The following is a 23,561-nucleotide window of genomic DNA, read 5'->3' on the forward strand; positions in this document are numbered from 1 at the left end:
CTGTTTTGCCTTAGGAGCTTAGGTTGAGGGGCACACTGTGTAGGTGAGCTATGTGTCTTGTGGTTTGTGCTGTGTTGTGGTGGTAGAGTGCGTTTCTGCCTTGGAGGTCTCCGTTGTTTGGGTAGATTTCTATTGATAACCTCCGCAAAGGTGGATGTGTGGTTTGTGTTTTATGTGAGGACTGTGATGGTGGGTGTTCTGGAGGGCTATGTGTTCCATGTGGTGTGGTGCAGGTGCTTATCTTGTCCTCTTGACTAGCTATTCCAGTTTTGACTGGCTATTCTGGTTTTGGCTGGAGAGTGCATGGCTTCCAATTTGGAGATATAAGTGCATCTCTCACAAGTCTGAGTTTTGGGAGGTAAGAGGAGAGGGTTGTCTGTGTACATGAGGCAGTTGCTACACTGCCTCAGAATGCCCAAATTCACCAGGTTAATAGGAGAAAGCACAGGTAACTGACCTTTAGACATGCCAGGAGGGATGGTCACTATTACTAAGTACTGGAGCTGTTTCCTTATGTATTCCTTTTACAGGAAAAATGTCACTCAATGTGTCTGAGTCTATACAGAGCACTGCCAAACACTTGATGGGAAACTAATACGTAGACCCTGAAAATTTAAGGATTAAGTATTTAGGCAGGTATTCTCAAGTTAGGAAGAAATCAAACACTACTAATAAAGAATTAGGTTGTTAAGAATGATGAAAAGAGGGGAGTCGCAATGGCTACTGCCTGGCTGCTACTAATGCTGGTCTCTGCACAGCTTCAGTTTGTTGGGATACAATACTCCTTTGCTTCTTCTCTCACCAGAAGCAAAATGTTAGCACCAATCCTAAGAAGAGAAGCAGGTCACGGCCTGTTTGGTGATCCACAGTCTTGTCCCACATGATGCAAGGGTCTGCAGGCTTGTAGCCTTTTTCTGGTAGATGCCTCAAATAGCAACCAGACCAATCGGGTACGTTAAGCACAGACACTCACTCTCCTACCAGAAAGAGTCCGGAATCAATGCACTCTGCTCCTACTCTCACTAGGTTCAGAATATAAGCACAGATTCCAAGCTGTCACCTATAAAGCAGTTATTAAGCTTTCTGGTGGTCAGCAGTCAAGTTAAGGAAAACATAGCTTCTTAGGGTGCTCACAGTGGTTTGAAGAGAAAGGCGTGTCCCATTATGACTGGAGAGTAAGCTTTCCAGTGCTACTGTACAAGAGCAAAGGGAACACACCAACACAACAGACCTGATGTTTGCAGTGAGTTGAGAAGAAGCCAAAGATGAGGAATGAGTCCAAGTGGGCATTCCTAGACTTGGAGAAAGTATTTGATAAGATCCCAAGAAAAATGATTTGGACAATTCTTGCAATGCTTCAAAGTCTCAGAAGCTGGGATAGCATTAGGGCAGGTTATGTACAAGGACCCAATGACACATGTATAAACAGGGTTGAGTTGATGAGTGGTTCCCAGTGGATATGCATCAGGGTTTAGCTCTAAGACTACTATAATGGTGATGGAGAACACTAGCAGAGAGGTCGGAGACAGATCAGTAAAATTGCTTTATGCAGTTGATGTGGCATTGCAGGCAGATACTGAACAAGAATGTCAGCAAATGGTAGGGGAGTAGAATGCAAAACTGAAGGCATGTGGGATGAAAGTAAGTGCAGATAAGACGGTTGTAATAGCAGCAACTCTGGGACATCAGAAGAATCTGTAAATTGAGACAGAATGGAAGGTAGTGAAATGGGTTGACAGTTTCAAGTATCTGGGAGAGGTGATTGAGGAAAAGGGAAGTCTGAATGAGGAGGTCACCGATAGAATCAAAGGCTCTGCAGCCAACTGGCACAGAGTGTCAGTGGGTGGTGTATGACAGAAAAATGCCAAAGAAGCTGAAAAGTAAGGTATAAAAGCCAGTAATATTGTATGGTACAGAAACCTGGGCAGTGAAGGCAGAGTATTTGAGGAAGCTAGAAATGATAGAGATGAAGAGCCTGAGACAGCTGGTACACTATGGAATAAACAGAGGAAGACATCAGAGCAGATGCCCAAGTAGCTCCAATTGAAGAAAAGGTAGAAGAGAACAGTTTACGGTGATTTGGCCGTATGTGCAGTAAAGCAGAAGACATTCTGGTGAAAAAGATTTGGGGCTTCCAGGTAGGCAGTAAAAGGAAACAAGAGCAGCCAGCAAAAAGCTGTATGGATTGTGTGACACAAAACCTGTGACTTTCTGGCATGACTCTTGAAGAAGGTAGGAGAGTGACATTGAATCAAGAGAGATGGTGATAGTTGACACGATACCTTGACCCCATGTAGAAAAAAGGGAAAAAGAGTTGATGACAATGATGATAATTCTAGTACACCATTGATTAGTGTAACTTAGCCCTGATATAGTAACAGATTGGATGCTGAGTGAATGACAGCACTCAGTTTGTGATCATTGGAAAATTGTTAGCCACATGTCTGGGTTAAGGTTTGGAGATTTGAGAAGTAGATACTGAACAGGAGTGGCAGTACTGAGCGCTGAAGAATGGCAGTACTCACTTTTGGCTTTTTGAAGTGGTACCTGCTTAAGTGGATTCTATCTGTCAGCCAGTTTGCCATCCATCTTACAGCATGTCTGCATTTAGCCTGCAGCTCAAGTTAGCTAATGGTTTGGGTATGTGAAAAGTACACTGAAGCTTTGGAAGCTGGCTGGCAGTTTTGTCCTTGACGGAACATTACTCTGTATAGCTTAGACTACTACAGCACTGATCACTGAAACATCTACTGTTGTGGTAAGTTTACTTACAGAACTGTACTTTCACATTCCAGACACAAGAATCATAGACCTTGAGTCTGTACCTTGGGATTTCATTATCGGTTTACTTCTTTACCTTTTAGACTTTCTACCATTCTAAGAATTTTCACCAAGTACTTTGCTCCAGTACTTGGTTTACTACAGGCTTCAAGACATGCATATTTTTCCTTTACTTGGACAGTTGTCTGAGTTCATCTCCATCTAGTCAGGAAGAACCATTTGGATCAACTTGGATTCACTGTAAACATAAAGAATTTATCCATGCATCTGTCTTACTCTGTTTTTTTTTGTTTGTTTTTTTGTATGGTGCCTAAGCACTTCTCATGTTTGCTTTCCTTCCACCAGAAAAGGGGCATACCTTAGATCTTTATTTCCTACTGCAGCAAGGACGTTTCTGAGAACTGTCTTTTTCCTTATTCCAGACTTCAAACGAGGGAAGATACAGTGATACCCCAACAACTCCCTTCCTGTCTCTCAGTTAATGCCAGTACTTCTCTATGTGAAGAAAGAGCTGCTTTAGTAGGTCAGTCAAGGTTCGCCAGTTTGGAAGCCCCCCCCCCAAACTCTTATCAAATTGTAGCCACAGATGGTTCTGACTTTCCTTGGGGAGTCTTCTCCTAAGACATCAAGGTACAGGGAGTTTTGGAACCACAAAACTGAAACACTTCAGTCTCAAAATAGTTGATGCAGCTTACAAGGTTATAAAAGCCCTAAACTAGCTTTGGGACATCAGGCACATTACAGGTGATCACTGACAATACCACAGTGATATGGTGCATAAACAAGGGGGGACAAAATATTATTCCCTCTGCAGGCTGACCTTGATAGCCTGGGACATAGGCATTCAACATATTCTTTCTCTCAGGTAACATGCGTTCCTTCAGAGCAGAAAACAGTTGCAGATTCCTCGAGCAGCTCCAGGACAGACCTTCATAAGTGGGTGCTACACTGACCGGTCTTTCTACAAACAGTCCCCTAGTGGGGGATTCCTTAAATAGATCCCCTTACCTTCAAACTTAGCAGACAACTAAAACTATTCTTTTCCAAGACACCTTTGATAGTGGCCTGGAAGACATCTGCCCTTTCACCTCCCTGGATATGGATTTTTCTGCACTCTTCCCCCTTCCTCTCATTTCCAGGGTTCTTCTCATAAGGAACAACCTTCCAGAAATGCTAGTGACCCCTTTTTGGCCCCAATAACACTGCTTCTTCCTTCTCATGCAGTTGGCTAAGAAGAGTTGCTGCAAACTACCACACAGGTTGTCCGTGCTAACGTAGGAGAGGTAATAACTGGTACATCCAGTTTTCAAGCCATAAATCTTAGTTTTGATGATAGGGTGGGTGTTACCTTTATTCTGAGGCGGTACTACAGGTATTTAAGGAGGCAAGAAAACCTACTAGGAAATCTTGTTTATCTAAATGGAAACTATTTTATTTTTGGTGCAAAACAAAGGATAGAACCCATCTTAATCTGAGACACCCCTATTTTTCATTTCCTATGTGGACTCCTTAATTGTGGCTCATCAGACATTTCAGTACATCTCTCAAACACGTCAGCCTTTTTGCCACTGGACCCCCCCCCAACAGCTTTATTGAATGATCACTTGTGAAATAAGCAAATTTACATTCATATGAAAGTGATCAAACTATATCAACATAGCAAACATTATACTTCACATATATTACTGTATATCATATAACTTAAGCAAATATTACATAAATTATTCAACTCTTGCTTTTTTAAATAAAAAACATCTTCATTAAATCAACACTTACTACACAGACAATCATACATTTATATAAATAAAAACAAACCATACTGACACAATCCTAGTCTCAAGCATTTTACATCACAAACCATACTGGCACACTTCCAGTTGCAGACATTATATGTCACTTATCTTCCCAATCTTTCTCACCCAAACATTACATAGCTCATTTATGTCCTGCTGTGTTTTAGGCCTTATTCCTCTCTTATATGTATTCCCACAACTCCCATTTTTTCCTATGTAGTTTGCTCCAACCTTTTTCTAAAGGTGTAAATTCCAATTGTTTTATCTTCCAGTATATTTGGTTTAGATTTTGATTTCTATTTTCTAGTAATTGCTTTTTTGGCAGCCACCATTATTAGACACAGCAAGGTCTTACCACCTCTAGGCATTTCTGATTCTGTATCATAGCTCAGAAAAATCATCTCCCTCGTCAGACCAATTTGCCCACCCATCATCTCCAATAGTGCATCCCGCAGGTAATCCTTAAAGTCAACTGACCACACTCCCAGAAAATATGTTCCCAATTACTTCTTTCTTCCCCTCACACCTTCAACATTTACTGTGTACCTAAGGAAAAATTATCTGGAGTCTACTTGGGGTATAAAATATATGTGTAAACATTTCCAGGCAAAAATCCTAAATCTTCTAGATTTTGTTGCATATTTGGGAGACATACATATATCCTCCCATTGTTTCTTTGTGAATTTCTTATCCATCCTTTCTTCCCAATCCTTTCTAACCTCCTCTAATTGATTCTTATAGTTATTGTGCAATATTTTATATGTTCTACTAATTATTCCTTTTTAATAGCAGTTTCTGATCCTTCCTTGTATTTGTTTTTTTCAGGTCAAGCAGTTTCGTAAGTGAGCACTTCCCATCAGACTACCAAAGAAAAGTGTGGCTCCTCCTTGAGATTTTAGTTATGTGTTAGAATAGTTAATTCTAACTCCATTTGAACCAGCAGGCAGTGCTTCTCTAAAATCTTTAACGTGGAAGACAGTTTTTTAGGTACCCTTAACTTCTCCTAAAAGGATTTCTGAATTATAGACCTTTGTGTATTCAGCCTTTCCCAGTATTTTATAAAGACAGGGTGAGTCTCAGAATCAGCTCTTCCTTCACACCAAAAGTGGTGTCTGAACTTGTCCTTAACCAAACTAGTCATCTCCCTGCTTTTTATCCTAGTCCTGAAAATAAGGGAGTAGGAATTTTTCACTGCTTAGATGTATACAGACAAGTTGCATTTTGTCTTGACAGAACTCTAAAACCCTAAGAAAAATCAGCTTTTTGTCTGTTTATGATGAGAATGGACAAACAATATATTTTCAAATGGCTTTCTCTTTCTGTTCATTTTTATTTTTTTTCCAATGCAAGAATACTGTGCTACATTTTCTGTATTGTTCTTTACAGACAATTTGGTTGTGAATGTACTTTTGCACATTTACAGTTTTCTTCATGTAATCCTTATTTTTGATAGGAATACTGCTGATGTTTGTATGTTGTCTTTACTGACCGATAATGGTGATCTGAGCTGAGCCTAAAAATGGTCCAAATGGATTACAGCTTTACTCCGGTTATTGATAAACAAGGGTGATGGAGTGCTACACATTGAAATACACTAAAAAACATGGAACATGTAATTGTAATGCATGTATTACTAAGGCAAGAACATGAACTACAGATGCCTATTTTAAATGCAGTAAAGCACTTGGGGTGTGCATGGTACAGATATCCCTGCAACACCCAGTGATTGTAACGCAGTTCCATCTGGGCTTATGCCTCAGACCAACCCAATTCATATATATATATATATATATATATATATATATGTGTGTGTGTGTGTGTGTGTGTGTGTGTGTGAGAGAGAGATATACATATGCCTAATCAAATGTTCATTTGGTCAGACAAACAAAGCTGCTACAGCTGATCACACACTACCAGCTTTTTTTTATTTCTGTGCAAGTTTGTGGTATAGCAGGCTTCTGGTAATTTGCCATTTTCCTTCTGTAGTGCAGTGTTGAAATTGGAATATACAGTTACCAAGGGGTGTGGGTGGTGTAAAGGGGCTTACCCCCCTAAAAAAAAAGTTTAATGTAATTTTTTTTAGGAAGTGTAGAGGTGCTTGTATTTTTCTCCCACAGCCTGCAGTTTTGTGCTTCCTTTGGGTTGCTTCTTGAGGTACACTGTGAAACATGCATGTGTCTACCTTGCAGTATTTGAACCCCCAGTGATCCCCATTCCCCCTGTGGTTAGAGAGTGAATGACTCAGCACTTATGCCTTGCATTTTGCACCTGACACTGGAATTCATTCTTGAGTCTTTTATATGACGAAGAGCATCCTGTGACAAAGCACCAGGGTATCTAACAGAGCCATTTCAGTTGTGCACCCAGTCCCAGCCCAGGTCAACTTGCATAGTGATGTCCATTAGGTGTGTTCACTCTTGCATGCTTATTTGGGATGTCAGAGGCATCTATTATTTCCAATTCCATTAACCACAAACACCAGTTTGCTTTCTTCTCCTGTTATGTGGGTGGGGGATCTCAGACAAATGCTCAATGTTCCCTATCCATCTGACCCTGTGATATGATGTAGCTTCCACTCCTAAACTCTGACACAACAGAAGCACGTGCCCTTTCTTTGTGCAGTAGACTATGTACAGAGCATTTTTACCACATTCTAGTACAGTAATTTTCTTATCTGGTGCTTATGTGAAATGTTATGTAGTTTATTTGAACAGTGTCATGAAACTTAGCATTGGTAATTTTGATTTTACTTGTTTTATTTATTGGTTTGTAGTGGAGTTTCTGAGCTTGGAAGATCTGCATATGAACATATTGTCCACAGTCTTGCTAGTCGGCCTTTGTATCATGAATTTGCTTCTCTCACAAAGGGACTTCGTAATGGAGCCATTCTTCTCACTGGGGCAAAGGTATGTGTTCTAAAACAAGGAAATTAACTTGTTTAATAAGCCTGTTGCTATTCAAGATTAAATTAGTTAAGTGCATGATGTGCTAATAGCTTTTCTGTATTTGATGTAGTCAAGTGTTAAACAAAAAGATGCTTGTTCCTTTCAATGGGTGTACCACCCCCTTTTTGGTGACCAGTCCAGACAAGGGTTGCAATTATTAGCTTCACTGGTCCTTCCTGTTGTAGATGGAAGTGGTAGTCCACAAAAACAGAAAAAATGGATAGGCCAAACAAGAACCATAAAGATGATAGAGTGGACTATCGAGAATAAGAAAGAATTTCTGTATTGTTACTACTATGCTGGAAGCCCTGAATTTCCGGACAGAAGATGTACAGAAAGATTACGAGAGAAATCAGTGGAAAGAAAAACAGTTGTACAAGAAAAACTGTCAAAAGCTTCAAATGCAAGTTTGTGTGTTCATTAATACAATAGATTCATAAAAAAACATTATATACACCAAGAAACCTTGGGGCATTTGGAAAAAGAAGCGATTGAGGAAGTACGAAAATATAAAGAAAAAAATTTAGAGATTTTTGAAAGGTATTCACAAGAAATATGGAGATGAGAAAGAAAGAGAGAGATCTGATATGGTGCAATATTTATGCAAAGGAGAAAGCCAAATTAATCGATGCAAAAAAAGCAGCCCCAAAGATATTTGAAGAGAAATACAGGCAAAGGCGCCCAGATATGGAAAATTTCACAATGCAAAAAATAAGAATACAAAGGAGGAACGTAGAACAGAAGATTAATAAAGAAGTTTAAAAAAAAATGGAAGTAGAAGTTATTGAATACCTGCAAAGTGAAGGATTTAGTGTAGAGAGTTTAACACAGGTTATATCACAGCATAATGGAACAGTGAGTCCTTCAAGAAAGGAGAAACAGAAGGAGCAGGAGACCTCTGAAGAAAAGAAATACGGACATGGGAATGAAAAAGAGATTTAATATTTTGCAATATTTATGCAAATGAGAAAGCAAATTTAATCAATACTAAAAGAGCAGCACCAAAGATATTTGAAGATAAATACAGGTAAAACCATCCGGATTTGGAAAATTTTACAGTACAAAAAATAAAACAAAGAGGGAAAGTAGAAAGGAGGATTAGTAATGGAGAAGTTAAAGAAATAGAAACTGAGGTTATGAATAACCTGCAAAGTGAAGGATCTAGTGTAGAAAATTTAACTCTGGTGACACCACATTAGGATGGAATAGTGAATCCCCAAATTAAGGAGAGCGGTGGAGCAGGCAACATTGTTTGCCATATGAAGATACTTTGGAACCTTCAGTAGGAAACCAGTATAAAAGTTCAGTTGGAGTTGCACAGCAAGGGAATAAACAGGAAACTGTGGCAACTCTGATGCTGCCAGTGTTGTGGAGTGGTAGGCCAGTGAGTCCCCATTAAGAAAGCACAACACATGACAGCATGAAACTGAAGAGAACATGGCACAGGAGGTTGCTCTGGAACTTTTTGTAGAATGGCCTCAGGAAATGGATAACAAAGTTAGTTAAAGTGGTCCATAGTTTAGAAGAAAATGATCCAAGTGAAGAGTTGCTTGATTTAATAGAGATGGAGAAACATATTAAGATCAATGAAAGAAATAGACTCCAGAAAGTAAGTAAGACCCACATGTTAGAAGTTTGATAAAACAAATGAACACAGTATTCAGGACTGTTCATAGAAACGTGTGTGATATAACCAAAGTAAATAGGATATATTATTGTGCATCTAAGTTAATAACAGATAGTTTTACTGAACAAACACAGGGCAGTAAGGGAAAAGAGGGGAAGTAATCAAATGCCATCATAGACGTATCGAGCAGAGAAAACTATAAAGCAGTAAGACAAGAAGTATCACTGTTGGAAGAGTACAGAAGAGGGAACAGAGCAACAAAAATACACGGGAAGATAGACGTGATAAAAGCAACACTCGGTATCAGAACAGATCAGGATCTGTCATATACTATTGCAAATAATAAACCAAAGATATCGGCACAGGCAGAAGATGTGCAGATAAATATAAAGGAAAAGTGCAAAAATAAGCAGTTTATTGATGACCCTAAAAAGTTTTATAGAGGATTGGGAAACAAGGTAAAAGGAATTGAAACACCATCGAAAAAGGAAGAAATAGATAAATTTGGGAGAAATATCTATGAAAATCCTGTGGAGCATAACAAAGATGCTGAATGCATAGAAGTAAAAGAAAGAATAAGAAGTTCAAAAGTATAGGAAATGAAATGGGATGAAGTAATGGTCATGGAAATTGAAACAAAATTAAGAAAAGCTCCTAAGTGGAAATCCCCAGGCCCAGATGCAGTACCTAACTTCTGGCTAAAATGTTAACATCTTTACATAACGATTTAGCTTATGAGCAAGACATATTTATGTGTGCACCCCAAACAGATGCCAACCTGGTTAACAACAGGAAAAATAAGACTCCTCCTTAAGAGCGAACCTGCAAGCTATCCCAGAAGCTATAACTTGCCTTCCGACGATGCATAAACTATACACTGGAATCAATGCCAATAAAATTTACAGTCATTTAGACGAAATATAACAAAAGGTAACAAAAGAAAGTCATATGGAACAAAGGGTCATTTGTTGTTAAAGTCATAATGGAGAGCTGTAAAAAGGGGAGGAATCTAAGTGTGGCATTGATAGACTACAAAAAAGCATTTAACAGCATTTCACATTCATGGATAAAAAAGTGCTTAAAAATGTGTAAGATACACCCTACACTGATTGATTACATTATAGCGACCATGAAACAGTGGAAAACAATTTTACAGTTAAGACATGATAAAGGACAGTTTATTATTCCAGGGCTAGAAATTCAAAGGGAGGGATATTCCAGGGTGACTCTCTCCACTGCTGTTTTGTCTTGCCCTTAACCCATTAAGCTCTCTAGTTAATAGACTACGTCATGGCTACAATTTGACTTCAGAAAACATTGTATGGATAATTTATAACTATATAGTTCGTCAGATGAGGAAATGAAAACACAACTACAAGTGGTCTAAACTATCTCAGATTATATAAGAATGTCATTTGGTCTTAATAAATGTGCAAAAGCAACCTTTAAACAGGAATGATGTAGCACCAAGAAAATTAATCAGACTGGGACAGGAATGTGAAATCAAAGAACTTGAGCAAGAGGGAGTGTATAAATATTTGGGAATTGATGAAGAATCAACAATAAAATGAGCAACTGTAAATAAAACTTAATAAGGAATATTTTAGAAGACTAACATTAATATTGAAAACAGCTTAAAAATTAGTATAGAACAAGATTACATATTCTCCATTCTGAAGGAGGTATGGTCCTCCTTGAAATTTATTACATGTATAAATCTGCAACCGTAGGGCTGCATAAATATCTGCAGACCTCACAAGATCCATATATAGTGAAAGTTTTAAAACATGTGGAGAAAAAGTCTAAGATGACTTTCCTGCTTAGTTTAGCAGAGACATATTGATGTCAAGTGGGAATGGAAATCAAACCAGAAGCAGATAAAAATCAGGCAACTAAATGTGTCAAAAAAAAAAGAAAGAATATAAGGAGAAGAATCAGATGAGAAGGCAAGAAGTGTGGAAAATGCATAAATATAGTTGCAAGTACAAAAAATTCTTGGAATAACCTTATGTCAATGAAGACCGAACACAGGAATAGTTAAGAAGAGGTGAATTTAAACCAAAAGTTGAAAGGTTTAATATTGGCAGCCCAGGATAGTAGACTATGTACATGTTGGTTCACAAAGTTCATTGAACATGTGGGAGAAACAGACAAATGCAGGTTTTGTAAAACAGAATTGGAAACAAGTCAAACATCTTGTTGCTGGGTGTGATGCTCTATACTGAAGGCATAATAATGTTGCAAGACTTTTGCTTTGGAGTTAGAAAATGGTGATGATTATATTAAATCAGATCACCCATTACCAACAGTTCAAAAAATAGATGTGAAAAAAAATCAAATATAGTAGACCAGGAAAAGAAGACACAAGCATTGATCACTGAAATTGCTATATCCAGTGACTACAGTGTCTTGCGTACAGAAAGACACAGTCATAAAATACCAAAATTTGCTGGCAGAAATGAGGGCAATGTGGAAGAAAGATACCCAGACAGTTCCAGTAGTAGTAGGAGCAGTGAGTCTTATAAGAAGGAATGTGCAATCGTACTTAGATATGTTACCGATACATATAACTCTGTATGAAATACAGAAGGAGTCAATTATGGGCACTTTGCGGGTGTTGCAAGAACACTTCTGGCTACCATCAAAGATTGAAACAGTGCTAATTTCATGAACTTTAATCACACTTGGGGATGGTGTCCATTCCCTTCATGGTATCAGAAACCCAAAAGACTTTGAGAAATTAAACCAAGGGAAATCCAAGAGATAAATAGGTTATACAGTAGTACTCAAGAGGACAGAGCAGATTTCCTTCCATATCACTATTGCAGTATTCTTTATTAAAGGAATCCCCTGCCAAGGGTAGCCCAACGTCTGGCCAGTATACCAAAGGCTTAGGTTTTAAAGGACATCGTACGTTACACGTATGCTCCCCACTCATGGAGTAGGGCATAAAGGTGAAATATGGACGTACATAACTCAGAACTTATTTGTCGTCAGTCTGAATACCATCTTCAATCATCAGTCTGAACGCTCCTTTGTTGTGCTGGTCACCAAGACATTTTCAGATAATTGCCCTGTGGGAGGTTTATTCTTGTCTTGTTTTTCTTTTGTTTGTGAGTTTACATGTAATCCACAAAGGAAAATGTCAGTGTGGGAGACAGATTCCCCATAAGAACTTTCACGAGCAGTGACTTTTTCGCTTGGGTGCTTCTTACACCCATACTCTTTGCTCGATGCATCAAACATTTGTCCATAAGACTCTTCATAGTCGTCTCTCCTCCTTGTCTGTCTCTCTAGAGAACCAGTGTCTTAAGTTGTTGGCACAGGGTGCGATAGCAGAATCGTCCTGTCACAAGGGTCAGCCATCTGCCAAGAAGAAGACCAAAAAAAGTCAGACCAGATTCAGCTGCTGTACTACCTCCCCCCAGATGTCTCTCTTGAGGCTGTTGAAAGCTTGTTGAATTCCTCTGCTGCGACTGCTTTGGAGGCCAGCAGGTATCTGGCTTCTTCTGCAGACGTCCATTGCAGATGTTGAGGGGGAACCTAGGTTGACCATATCCAAGGGACGTTACGCAGATCCTTTTAAAGGAGGAGATTCCCACTATGTTCAATGAATGTTGGCAGTGGTCTGAACTTCTTAAGGTCTTTAGAGCTGTGTTTCCTTTGAAGAAGAAGCAGAAAAGTAAAGATATTTTCCCTGCTCCCAAAGATCCCCAAAATGAATCGCAGGATATTACATAGGGTTTTTTTAATGCACTCATGGCCTTGAAGCCTCTCCAGGGAGATGTTCATCGTGTTACCCTGCTGCAGTCATCACACTTGGGTTATCCTGCCGTCAGGTGGTCCCGCAGTCGGCCCGAATTCCAAAGTCTTGGTCCGACGTCGGTTGCTGTCGCTTCTTCCCTGACGTCAGTGCGCTAGGGGTATATAAGAGGCATCCGCCGCCATTCTCTTCAGTCTTTCTTGCTGCGCGGTGCCTGAAGCAGACGCAGTTTGCAAGTGCCGGTCGGCCAACACCTGAGATTTTCGATTGAATTTCAGTCCGAAGTCTTCAATAAAGCTAAGTACTCCATTGGGGAACATTTTCTTGCCTCAGTCCGATGTCAGAAAAAGTTAACAATTGCATTTCTTGTGGGAAGCAAATGCCTCATAAGGACTTCCATTCCTATTGTATTCCTTGCCTAGGCCCAGACCACGACGTCACAGGTTGTCGGTTTTGTGCTAGGTTTAATAAATGAACTATCGAACGCCGTTTTGACTTCGCACGGCATTACTTTGGTAGGAAATTTAATTATATCATGCCGTTGGAGCAGCCGACGACCGCCATACATAAAAAACACAAGGATAAGGACAGGCAGCCTAGGAACAAGCCAGACTCTGAGGCCTCAGCTGGGCCTGTCGCCGGTTCTCTGGTTTTCAGTGAGGTGCCTACGCAGCCCCTGACGACCGCAGAACTGGAACCCCAGACAGCTGCGGATTCCCAAGCGGAGCCTACTAGGCCAACGCAACCATTTTCCGACACCGGAACAGAAGTAGACACCGGTGCAGTGGAAACACCTTCGGTTGCAGAAGGTGTCTTCAGACCGACTACACTCACCATTAAATCTTTTGCTAAGCTTAAAACTCCTTTAAAACCTAAGAAAACTGTACATCAGTCTACAGTTCAAGGCCCCATGCCTAAGAAACAGACGCTTAAGATGGCTGAAGATTTGATTACCCTTATCTCAGGGGTTCCCATCCCCCTCCTGATAAAAGACCAAGACAAGAGGAGGATTATGCATCCTCTGACCAGGTTTCACTCTCCTCAGATTCTTCTGAGGAACAGGATTACACTTTTCCATCTTATGAAGACTCGGATGCTGGAGACTCTATTCCCTAAGCATCTTCCCCCGAAGACTACTCCTTTGGGGAAACTTTACATACCATGAGGGAATATTTCCACTGGGAAGGCCAGGATTACTCAGATTCTAAGAAAAGGCTCCAAGAGTTCCTTTTACTACCCCAGCACAGACCTCTTGCTATCCCTCCTGTTTTAGATATTGTGGATGATGTTTACGAGTCTAGTTTAAATCCAGACTCTCTACCTCCTGCTCCAGCCAAACCAGACAGATACTACAGAGTACCTGACTCATACAAATTCCTTTATAAAAGCCCTGTAGCTGACCCAGAAACAATTTCCCAGGGTCCTAAGGGAGCTAAAGCTTCTATGGCTAAAAATCCTGTGCCCTCTGAAAGGGATTCCAGAGCCCTAGATAGATGGGGAAAGAAAATATACACCTCAGCAACTCTGGCTATGAGAGCATTAAGTTGCCAGTTTCACATGTTGAAATATCAGCAATTCCTAATGTCTCAGTTAAAACAAAAAATTAGCACACATTCAGAACAGTCTGAATTCAAGGAAATGCAGGATCTGTTGCATGCAGCTGAACAGGTGGGCAAACATACTTTACAATGCGGATTTGATTCATTGGAAGCTTCCTGTAGAGCGGCTGTTACTGGCTCTGTCATACGTAGACATGCATGGTTAAAAGAACAAACCCTTCCTGACCATGTTAAAGCAAAATTATTGGATGCACCTTTACAGCAGGATGTATTATTTGGTGTCAAAGCAGAAGAGGTTTTAAAGAAAATGGAGGATAAGGCAAAGTCTATGCAAACGGTCAAGGATTTTTTGCAGGTACAACCCCCTCATTTCATCAGAAATTGGCCAACAAAAAACTGGTCCTTTCCAGCTTCTGACAGATCACAGAGGGGCAAATACAGACGCCCAAGGGGCAGAGGTCAGTCACAGGGCCCTTACAAACGTCGCCAATGGGGTACTGCTACCCAAAAAGGAGGAGAAGACGGGCCCCAAGCTAGCAGAAGACAAACACAATGACTCTATCCTCAAACTACCCAAGCAAATCTCTCCTGGCAACTCCCTTGGGAGGAAAACTAGCATTTTTTGCAGACAACTGGCACATCATCACAAAAGACAAATGGGTTCTAAACATTGTCTCTCAAGGATACAGATTCCACTTTTATACCTTACCAAGGATCAAAGGAATGCCAAACCTGCCACCAAATCAATGGGCAGAGGCACAAAAACAAATTACAGCTCTCATGGACATGAGAGCCATTCAACAGGTACCTACACAAGAGCAAGGACAAGGATTTTACTCAAGACTCTTCCTAGTCCCAAGAAAGGACAAAGCATGGAGACCCATTCTGGATCTTTCAATTCTGAACACCTGTCTGCAAGTACCAAAATTCAAGATGCTAACACTACAGCAGCTTCTTCCCATGCTGGGCAAGAATGCTTGGCTAGTCACTTTGGACCTCAAGGAGGCATACATGCATGTCCCTATCAGACAAAATTGCAGAAGATACCTCCGCTTCATTGCAGGTTCAACGCATTATCAATTCTCTGCACTAACTTTTGGCTTTTCTACTGCGCCCAGGGTCTTCACAAAATGCCTGGCACCAGTAATTGCATACTGCAGACAAAGAGGAATTCAAATATACCCATACCTGGATGACTGCCTTATTCAAGCAGAAAGCATGGACATTCTTTTAAAGCATCTGGCATTTGTCAAACACCTTCTAGGTTGCCTAGGGTACACAGTAAACGAAAAGAAATCAAAACTAGTGCCCTCACAAAACATAATATTCCTGGGTGCCAGCTTGAATAGAACAGCCTAGATGGCTTATCTCATGCCAGACAAGCAACGACAGCTGATTCAATATTTCAAAATAATGGCAACAAAGACCCAACTCCCTGCAAGAAAAATTCTGCAGGCCTTGGGATTTATGGCATCTTGCATACTACTAATACCATTTGCAAAACTGCATATGAGGAAATTACAATGGTACCTGAAAAGTGTATGGACTCAGCACCCAGCCACAGCTTGGAAGCAATGATACCACTCATTCCCTGCCTTCAACAGGAGTTTCTATGGTGGGCACAGGCATGTCACCTCAACAAGGGTCAGCCTTTCACCTTACCCACAGCCAGGCAAACTATGACAACAGATGCATCGGGCTATGCCTGGGGAGCACACATGGCAGGGCAGTGCATTCAGGGCAAATGGACTACAGATCAGAGGCATCTGCATATCAATCAAAAAGAAATGCTAGCAGTACAGAATGCCCTGACAGCTTTCAAGGACCTTCTACACCCAGGACAACTAATAATAAAGATGGACAATACTTCAGTAATGTGGTACATAAACAAGCAAGGGGGCACACATTCCTACCCTCTAGGCAGGCAAGCAATGACCTTGTGGAACACTGCACTGTCTTACCAGGTTCAATTACAAGCACAATTCCTGTCAGGAAAGAAAAAAACATTGGCAGACGACCTAAGCAGAAACATCATGGATCCACACGAATGGAAACTAGATCCACAAGTATTTGCAATGATAGCTCAAAAATGGGGACGCCCAGACATAGATCTGTTTGCAAGCCCCCACAACCACCAACTTCAAAAATTTTGCATAAGGACCTCCCATCCACTAGCTTAGAAAGTGGACGCCCTCTCATTCAGTTGGAAAACATTAACAGTGTATGCCTTCCCTCCACTGTCTCTTCTAGCAAAGGTACTGCTGAAAGTCAGATTAGAGAGGCCACAAATGATACTCGTTGCACCAGACTGGCAACGCCAGCATTGGTATCCAATTTTAAGGAACATGGCCCACGGCCCACCATGGATTTTGCCACAAATTCCTCACCTGCTCACCCAGCGAGACAATCAAATTCTACACAGCCAGCTCAAGACTTTAAACCTGGCTGCATGGCAAATTACCTAAACAACCAGCCAACACCTTTATCCAAAGCTGTTATGGATGTCATTCTGGAGGCCAGGAGGCCCAGCACCAGGAAAACGTGTTCAGACAAATGGAAAAGATTTTGCGCCTGGAACCAGGCTAAAGGCCAAAATCCCCTTGATCCAAACATCCCTCAGATTCCACAATATTTAACTGAGATGTTACACAAAGGACTTTCCTTTTCATCTATTAAGAGCCACGCCTCAGTAATTTCAGCTCATTACAGCACGGATCCTCCTTTATTCTCACATCCACTCCTAAGACAGTACCTCAGAGGGGCTAAGAACTTAAGACCGCCAAGGAGAGCTCCAACACCTACTTGGGATCTCAACTTTGTTCTGGAAAAGCTTACACTGCCGCTCTTTGAACCAGCTTTTTCAGCTGATTTTAAATTTCTTTCATGGAAAACTACCCTACTACTAGCAATAACCTCAGCTAGAAGAGTCTCAGAGCTACAGGCACTAATGGCAGTGGAACCTTTCCTCATTTTTCATCAATACAGAGTCTCTCTACGAACTAACCCTTCCTTTATGCCAAAGGTGGTATCCAGTGTGGCCCTAGACCAAACCATTCACTTGCCCACCTTCTTCCCAAATCCCCAGAACAAAGGAGAAAGACTCCTGCACTCTTTGGACATTCACAGGCAATTATGTTACTACTTGGATAAAACTAAGGCTTTCAGAAAAACTGACCAGCTCTTTGTAGCCTATGCTACAGGATCACAAGGAAAAGCTATCTCAAAACAGACCATTTCTAAATGGATAGGGCATTGCATATGTTTCTGCTACACACATCATGGGAAACTGGTACCTGCTAACATTAGGTCCCACTCCACTAGGGCTACAGCTACATCAGCAGCCTTTCTCAGGGGAGTGCCAACCAAGGACATTCTGGAAGCTGCAACTTGGAGTTCAGTGCACACCTTCACCAAACACTATCACTTACCTCTATACTCTAAGACTAGAGCTGGTTTTGCCACTGCAGTTTTGCAGGGCCTACTAGCTTCTTCTAACCCTGTTTGACTCCACCTCCCATCCTTAGCTTTGGGATTCAACCCAAGTGTGATGACTGCAGCAGGGTAACACGATGAACATAGTACAGTTTTGTACCTACCATAAATGTAGATGTTCGAGTGTTCACCCTGCTGCAGTCCAGGTTACCCTCCCTCCATCCCCTCTGAACTAGCTGAACTTATCTCTACCACTCTATCCTGTACTACCTCTGTGGTGTATTTGCTTGTGCCTACGGGTTTTGTTTTATTGTTATATAGCTATATCTATGTATGTATGTATATATATATATATATATATATGTATATATATATATATATACATATATATATATATATAGCCTACCTATTGGGGGCACCTGACATCTGGGGCAAGAAAAACTGAAGAAAATGGCGTTGGATGCCTCTTATATACCCCTGGTGCACTGACGTCAGGGAAGAAGCGACAGCAACCGACGCCGGACCAAGACTTTGGAATTCGGGCCGACTGCGGGACCGCCTGATGGCAGGATAACCCAAGTGTGATGACTGCAGCAAGGTGAACACTCGAACATCTACATTTATGGTAGATACAAAACTGTACTTTTCTTTTCCTGCCCCCCCCCTTGGTCATCTACTCCACTTGAGGCCTAAGAAGCAGGACTCTTCTGATGAGGAATTTGACTCTGGACAAGAGTCCTTGGCGTACTCCTCTCAGATTCCTTCTCCATTGGATTATGGTCCTGAGGAGGAGAATTCCATTAGTCCAGATTTTCCCTTTGAGGGACTTTCTTTTGGGGATACTATCTCGTATGATGGAATTCTTTAAGTGGGACTGTGCCCAGGTTTCTGATGTCCAGAAGAGGTATTATGCTCGCTTCCAGATGGAGTCTCCTAAGCCCTCTGCTGTCCCTCTGGTCCTAGCTGCCCTGCTAGATACTTTTTCAGCAGCTTCTCAGGCTCCTGATTCCCAGCCTCTAATCCCTAAAAAAAATGATGATTGTAAGTTTCTTTACAAATGCCCTTCTGCTGACCCCTCTGTTGTGTCTTTCTCTTCCGACAAACGTTCAAAATGTTTGCCCTCTACTAAATTGCTTCCTTCTGACAAGAACAATAGGGGCAAGGAGTGACTGGGCAAAAAGGTATATACTCCTACTACCCTGGCCTTTCGGGCTATTAATCATCATACCCATATGACCAGGTATGTCGTATCTTTCTCAGCCCTATCAGGTTATTTCTGAACGTCCTGTTTCTGAAAGGAAGGTTTCGGCCCTCCCTATGTTGGGCTTCTCTTTGCAAGTGTCCCGCCATGCTATTAAATGTAGTTATTTATTGCATTTGTTAACCGAGAAAGTCCACTGGGCCTAGAAGAGCCCATTTTCAGTGGAGGCCTGGGGAGAAAAGATTCTCATTAATTGCATACAAAAGTAAAAGATAATAAAATACATAGGTGAATTTTGAACAGTACTAAATATTTCAATTGTTACATCCAAAATGGTCACTAAATACAGTTCAGTTAAGTTTTGAACAGTACTAACATTTCAATAGATACATTAGATGATCACCAAATACATGCAAATGCTCACTAAATACATGAAAGAGTGAAAATTGTTGACTGCATAGAATGAAGTGTTTAGAGCAGGACTTACACATGTAAAGAAGTAATTGCACAAACAATAATAATGTCTTGCAGTCAAATAATATTATGGAAGTAATGATACTATGTATTATGACAAGGGTCAGGTTTTTAGGTTGTCAGTAGGAGAGCAATGTGAAGAGAGATGAAGTTTAAGGGATTTTTTAAAAGCTAAGTGGTTAGAGATGACCCTGACTGAAGGAGGAAGACTATTCCGTAGTTAGGAGACAGTAAAAGAATACAACATTTGTCCAGCTGCTAGCTTAGGTTTGTCAATGTTTAGAAATATTTTGTTTTCTGATCTAAGGTGATGATTGGGGTGGTACATGCTCAGGATATGAGAGAGGGATGGGCAGGCTGCTGGGTAGTAGATAAGTTTGTGGGCAGTAGTTAGTTGTAAGTATGTGAGGTGATGGAGGAATTCATGACAGTTTAGTTGATGTAGAGCAGAACAATGGTAGGTGGAGAATTTAGCATTTGAAGCAAATTTGGCAACTTTGTTGTAGCATGAGTCGAGTTTAGTTTTCAGAGAGGACTCAATATTGGTGAGGGTGGAGGCACCATATAATAGAGTTGGAAGCAGAAATGAGGCAAGAGCCCTTTTAGCAAAAAGACTGAGAAAGTTGTGCCTATAGAGGGCTCCTAGTTTTTGATGGGTTTTTTTTTGATGTTATTATAGATATGAAGGTCAAGTTATTGTCAATGGTGACACCAAGCAATTTAGTACTAGAAACAACTTCAGTAATAGTGTTATTTTGGGAATGATTCGAGAGTTCAGACTTAATGACTGGGCAGGATTTTTGGGGGGTGAATATTAAGAGTTTGATTTTATTGGGATTGAGGGCGAGATGGTTCTGTGACATCCAGGCTTCAGTTAAGGTAAAGGCGTTTTGGGTTAGTTGTTGTAGTACAGAGGCAGATTTAGAAGAGCAGATAATAGTGGAATTGTCTGCGTATTGGATAATGGTAGAATGGGGCAGAGTAGTATGGAAGTCATTGATGAATATACTGAATAGAAGGGGACCCAATATAGAGCCCTGGGGTACACCTGTATTAGTATTATTGAAAGGGGGAGGAGGAGTGCTGTCCAACAGTAGATTGCTGCCTATTGTTGAGATAGCTGTGAAACAAATGTAGGGTGGGGGGAGAGATATTTCAAGGTTGGAGAGTTTGGTAAGCAGAAGAGGGTGGGAGATGGTGTTGAATGCTTTTGATCAAGAAAGAGTGCAGAAACTGTAGAACCAGCATCCCAAGCACTGTTTACTATATCTAGGAAGGAAATCAGGGCGATATTGGTGCTGTGTCCTGGCCTAAAGTCATGCTGAGTGGAGGAAAGGAGGTTGTATTTTACCAGGTGACTGAGGAGCTCAGAGGGAATACATTTCTCTAATATTTTTGAGATGAGGCAGTGAATGGCAATAGGTCAGAAGTTAGAGATATCAGGGTTGTTGCCACCTTTATGAAGAGGGAGAACATATGCCTTTTTCCAGGTATCAGGTCTACATGGTTTCTTAATGGACCTATTGATGAGAATGCTGATGGGGTAAGCTATAGAGGAGGCTGATAGTTGTAAGAATTCTGTGGGTAGATTATCTGGGGCATTGGTGCAAGGTTTTAGTTTATAAAGAAGCTTTTGTATGGTTGAGATGGGTACAGGACAGAGTGAGAAAGTGGGTATTGTAGAAGTTGGGGTATGCTGTAGTGTAGGGTTCAGTGGGTCTGTTGTGATGGGTGAGAAGGTGGTAGTAAGTTTAGCAATGGTGTCAGAATAAGAGTTAAAAAGTTAGGCTAGCTCAGAGGGAGTTTTTTCTGGGTCTGGACAAGGATTATGGTTGGTTCCAGGATGAAGTAGGGAGTTGATTTTTCCCCAAAATTTTTGGGTTTTGTTTGTTTTGATTTTGGAGGGTTTGGAAATAATCTTTTTTAGTTTTTGAGTACTAATTGTTTGGCCTGATTGTGAAGTTGTTTATAGTGCGTGAGGCTGGAAGGGGTTTTATTTTTTTTTGCATGGCTTTCCAGGCTTTGTCCCTTTGTCTCTGGATCCAGCTGATGCTTTTTCTAGAGCTGCTGCCTTTTTCTGTGTTGAAGCGATATTCTTGGCTTCACATCCAACCTTTACCTGATAATATTAAGGCTAAATTGATGGATGCTTGCCTTTATAATAAAAAAAATCTCTTTGGTTCTGTGGCCGCCGGATTTTATAAGTCCATGCATGAAAAGGGCAAGGCCTTGTAGGAATCTAAACATTTTTTTTTCCCCTATTCCTAATTTCAGAGGAATTATCCTAAGTTTGCCTTTGTACGTAGACTGTCTTGCCCTGCTCCCAAAGGTAAAAAAAGGTTCTAGACGGGCTCCTCCTGCTAAGTTTACTCAGACTCCTACAACTTAGAAGCTTTCCTTTCCAGACAAGCCAGGTTCTGTCTGACTGTCTTCTTCCCTGCATCCTTCATCAGGTTCCTTTGTCTCTCCCTGTCTTTTCCAAACTGGTTAAAGATCACTCAGGATTCTTGGGATGTTCATCATGTTTCACTGTTGCAGTCATTACACTTGGGTTATCCTGCTGGCAGGCTACCCACAGTCGGCCTGAATTCCAAAGTCCTGGTCCGGCGTCAGTTGCTGTCGCCTCTTCCCTGACGTCAGTGCGCCAGGGGTATAAAAAATGCAGCCGACGCCATTTTCTTAAGTCTTTCTTGCCGCCCGGTGCCCGAAGCAAAAGCAGTTCGCAAGTGCCGGTCGGCCAACTCCTGAGATTTTCAAAACCGAATTTCAGATCCAAAGTCTTCATTAAAGCTAAGTACCCCATTGGGGAAACTTTTTTCTTGCTCCAGACAGATGTCAGAAAAAGTTAACAATTGTATTTCTTGTGGGAAACAAATACCTCATAAGGATTTTCATTCTTACTGTATTTCTTGCTTAGGCCCTGACCACGACATTGCTAGCTGTCGGTTTTGTGCTAGATTTAACCAACGCACTATTAAGCGTCGGTACGATTTTGCCTTTAATTACTTTGGCCGAAGATTTAATTATATAATGCCGTCGGAACAGCTGATGACCGGAATTTATAAAAAGCGCAAGGAAAAGGACAGGCATCCGAGATCCAAAACCGACGACGAGGCCTCTGCTAGGCTAGTCGCCGGTTCTCAGTCAGGCGCTTTTGCAGCCCCTGATGCCCGCTACCTCAGAGCCACAGGCCGCTTCCAACTCCCACGTGGAGCCGACTAGGCCTCTGGATACTCAAGGTATTGGACACTCGGAAACTATTCCCTCAGATGGGTCCGGAGCCGCTGAGCAGGCATCGACTTCTGAGGGTGTTTTCAGACCTACACAGTTATATGTTAAGCCAACCTCAGCTTCAAAGGCAAAGACTAAAGCAGCTCTAAAGACAAAGAAACAAGTACAGCATTCTCCTGCACAGACTTCCATGCCTAAAAAACAGGTGCTTAAAATGGCCGAAGACCTAATTACTTTGATCAGGGGTTCCCATCCCCCTCCTGATAAGAGGCCTAGGCAAGAGACAGAATATGCATCTTCAGATCAGGTTTCCATTTCCTCTGACTCCTCTTCTGAACAGGGATTCTCCCTTCCTCCCTATGAGGATTCTGATGCTGAAGAGTCTATTCCTTCAGCCTCTCCTCCTGAGGATTATTCTTTTGGGAAAACCCTTCACACCATAAGGGAGCACTTTCACTGGGAGAGCCAAGATTACTCAGAATCTAAGAAAAGGCTGAGAATTTCTTTTACTACCTCAGCACAGACCTCTTGCTGTTCCACCAGTTCTAGACATAGTAGATGATGTATTTTCAGAGTCCAGCCTGTCTCCTGACTCTTTACCCCCTGCACCGGTTAAGCAAGACAGATACTACAGGGTTCCAGATTCCCACAAATTTCTATATAAAAACCCTGCTGCTGACCCATAAACTATATCTCAGGGTCCCATAGGGGTCAAGGCTTTCACTGCGAAAAACCCTGTCCCCTCTGATAGGGAT

At 41.3% G+C, this 23,561-nt stretch overlaps 1 protein-coding gene across 1 annotated transcript in view; it reads left to right on the plus strand.

Annotated features, from left to right (window-relative positions):
• The window catches only part of PEX1 (peroxisomal biogenesis factor 1), a 1,694,243-nt gene that overhangs the window by 572,241 nt on the left and 1,098,441 nt on the right, over positions 1-23,561 (plus strand). The window contains exon 10 of the mRNA XM_044067676.1: positions 7,348-7,480. Coding sequence (XP_043923611.1) covers positions 7,348-7,480 — 133 coding nt within the window. The remainder of the gene's footprint in view (positions 1-7,347; positions 7,481-23,561) is intronic.

Source organism: Protopterus annectens, chromosome 3.part1 (assembly GCF_019279795.1).
Source record: "Protopterus annectens isolate FY-2018-M chromosome 3.part1, PAN1.0, whole genome shotgun sequence".
NCBI lineage: Eukaryota > Metazoa > Chordata > Ceratodontiformes > Protopteridae > Protopterus > Protopterus annectens.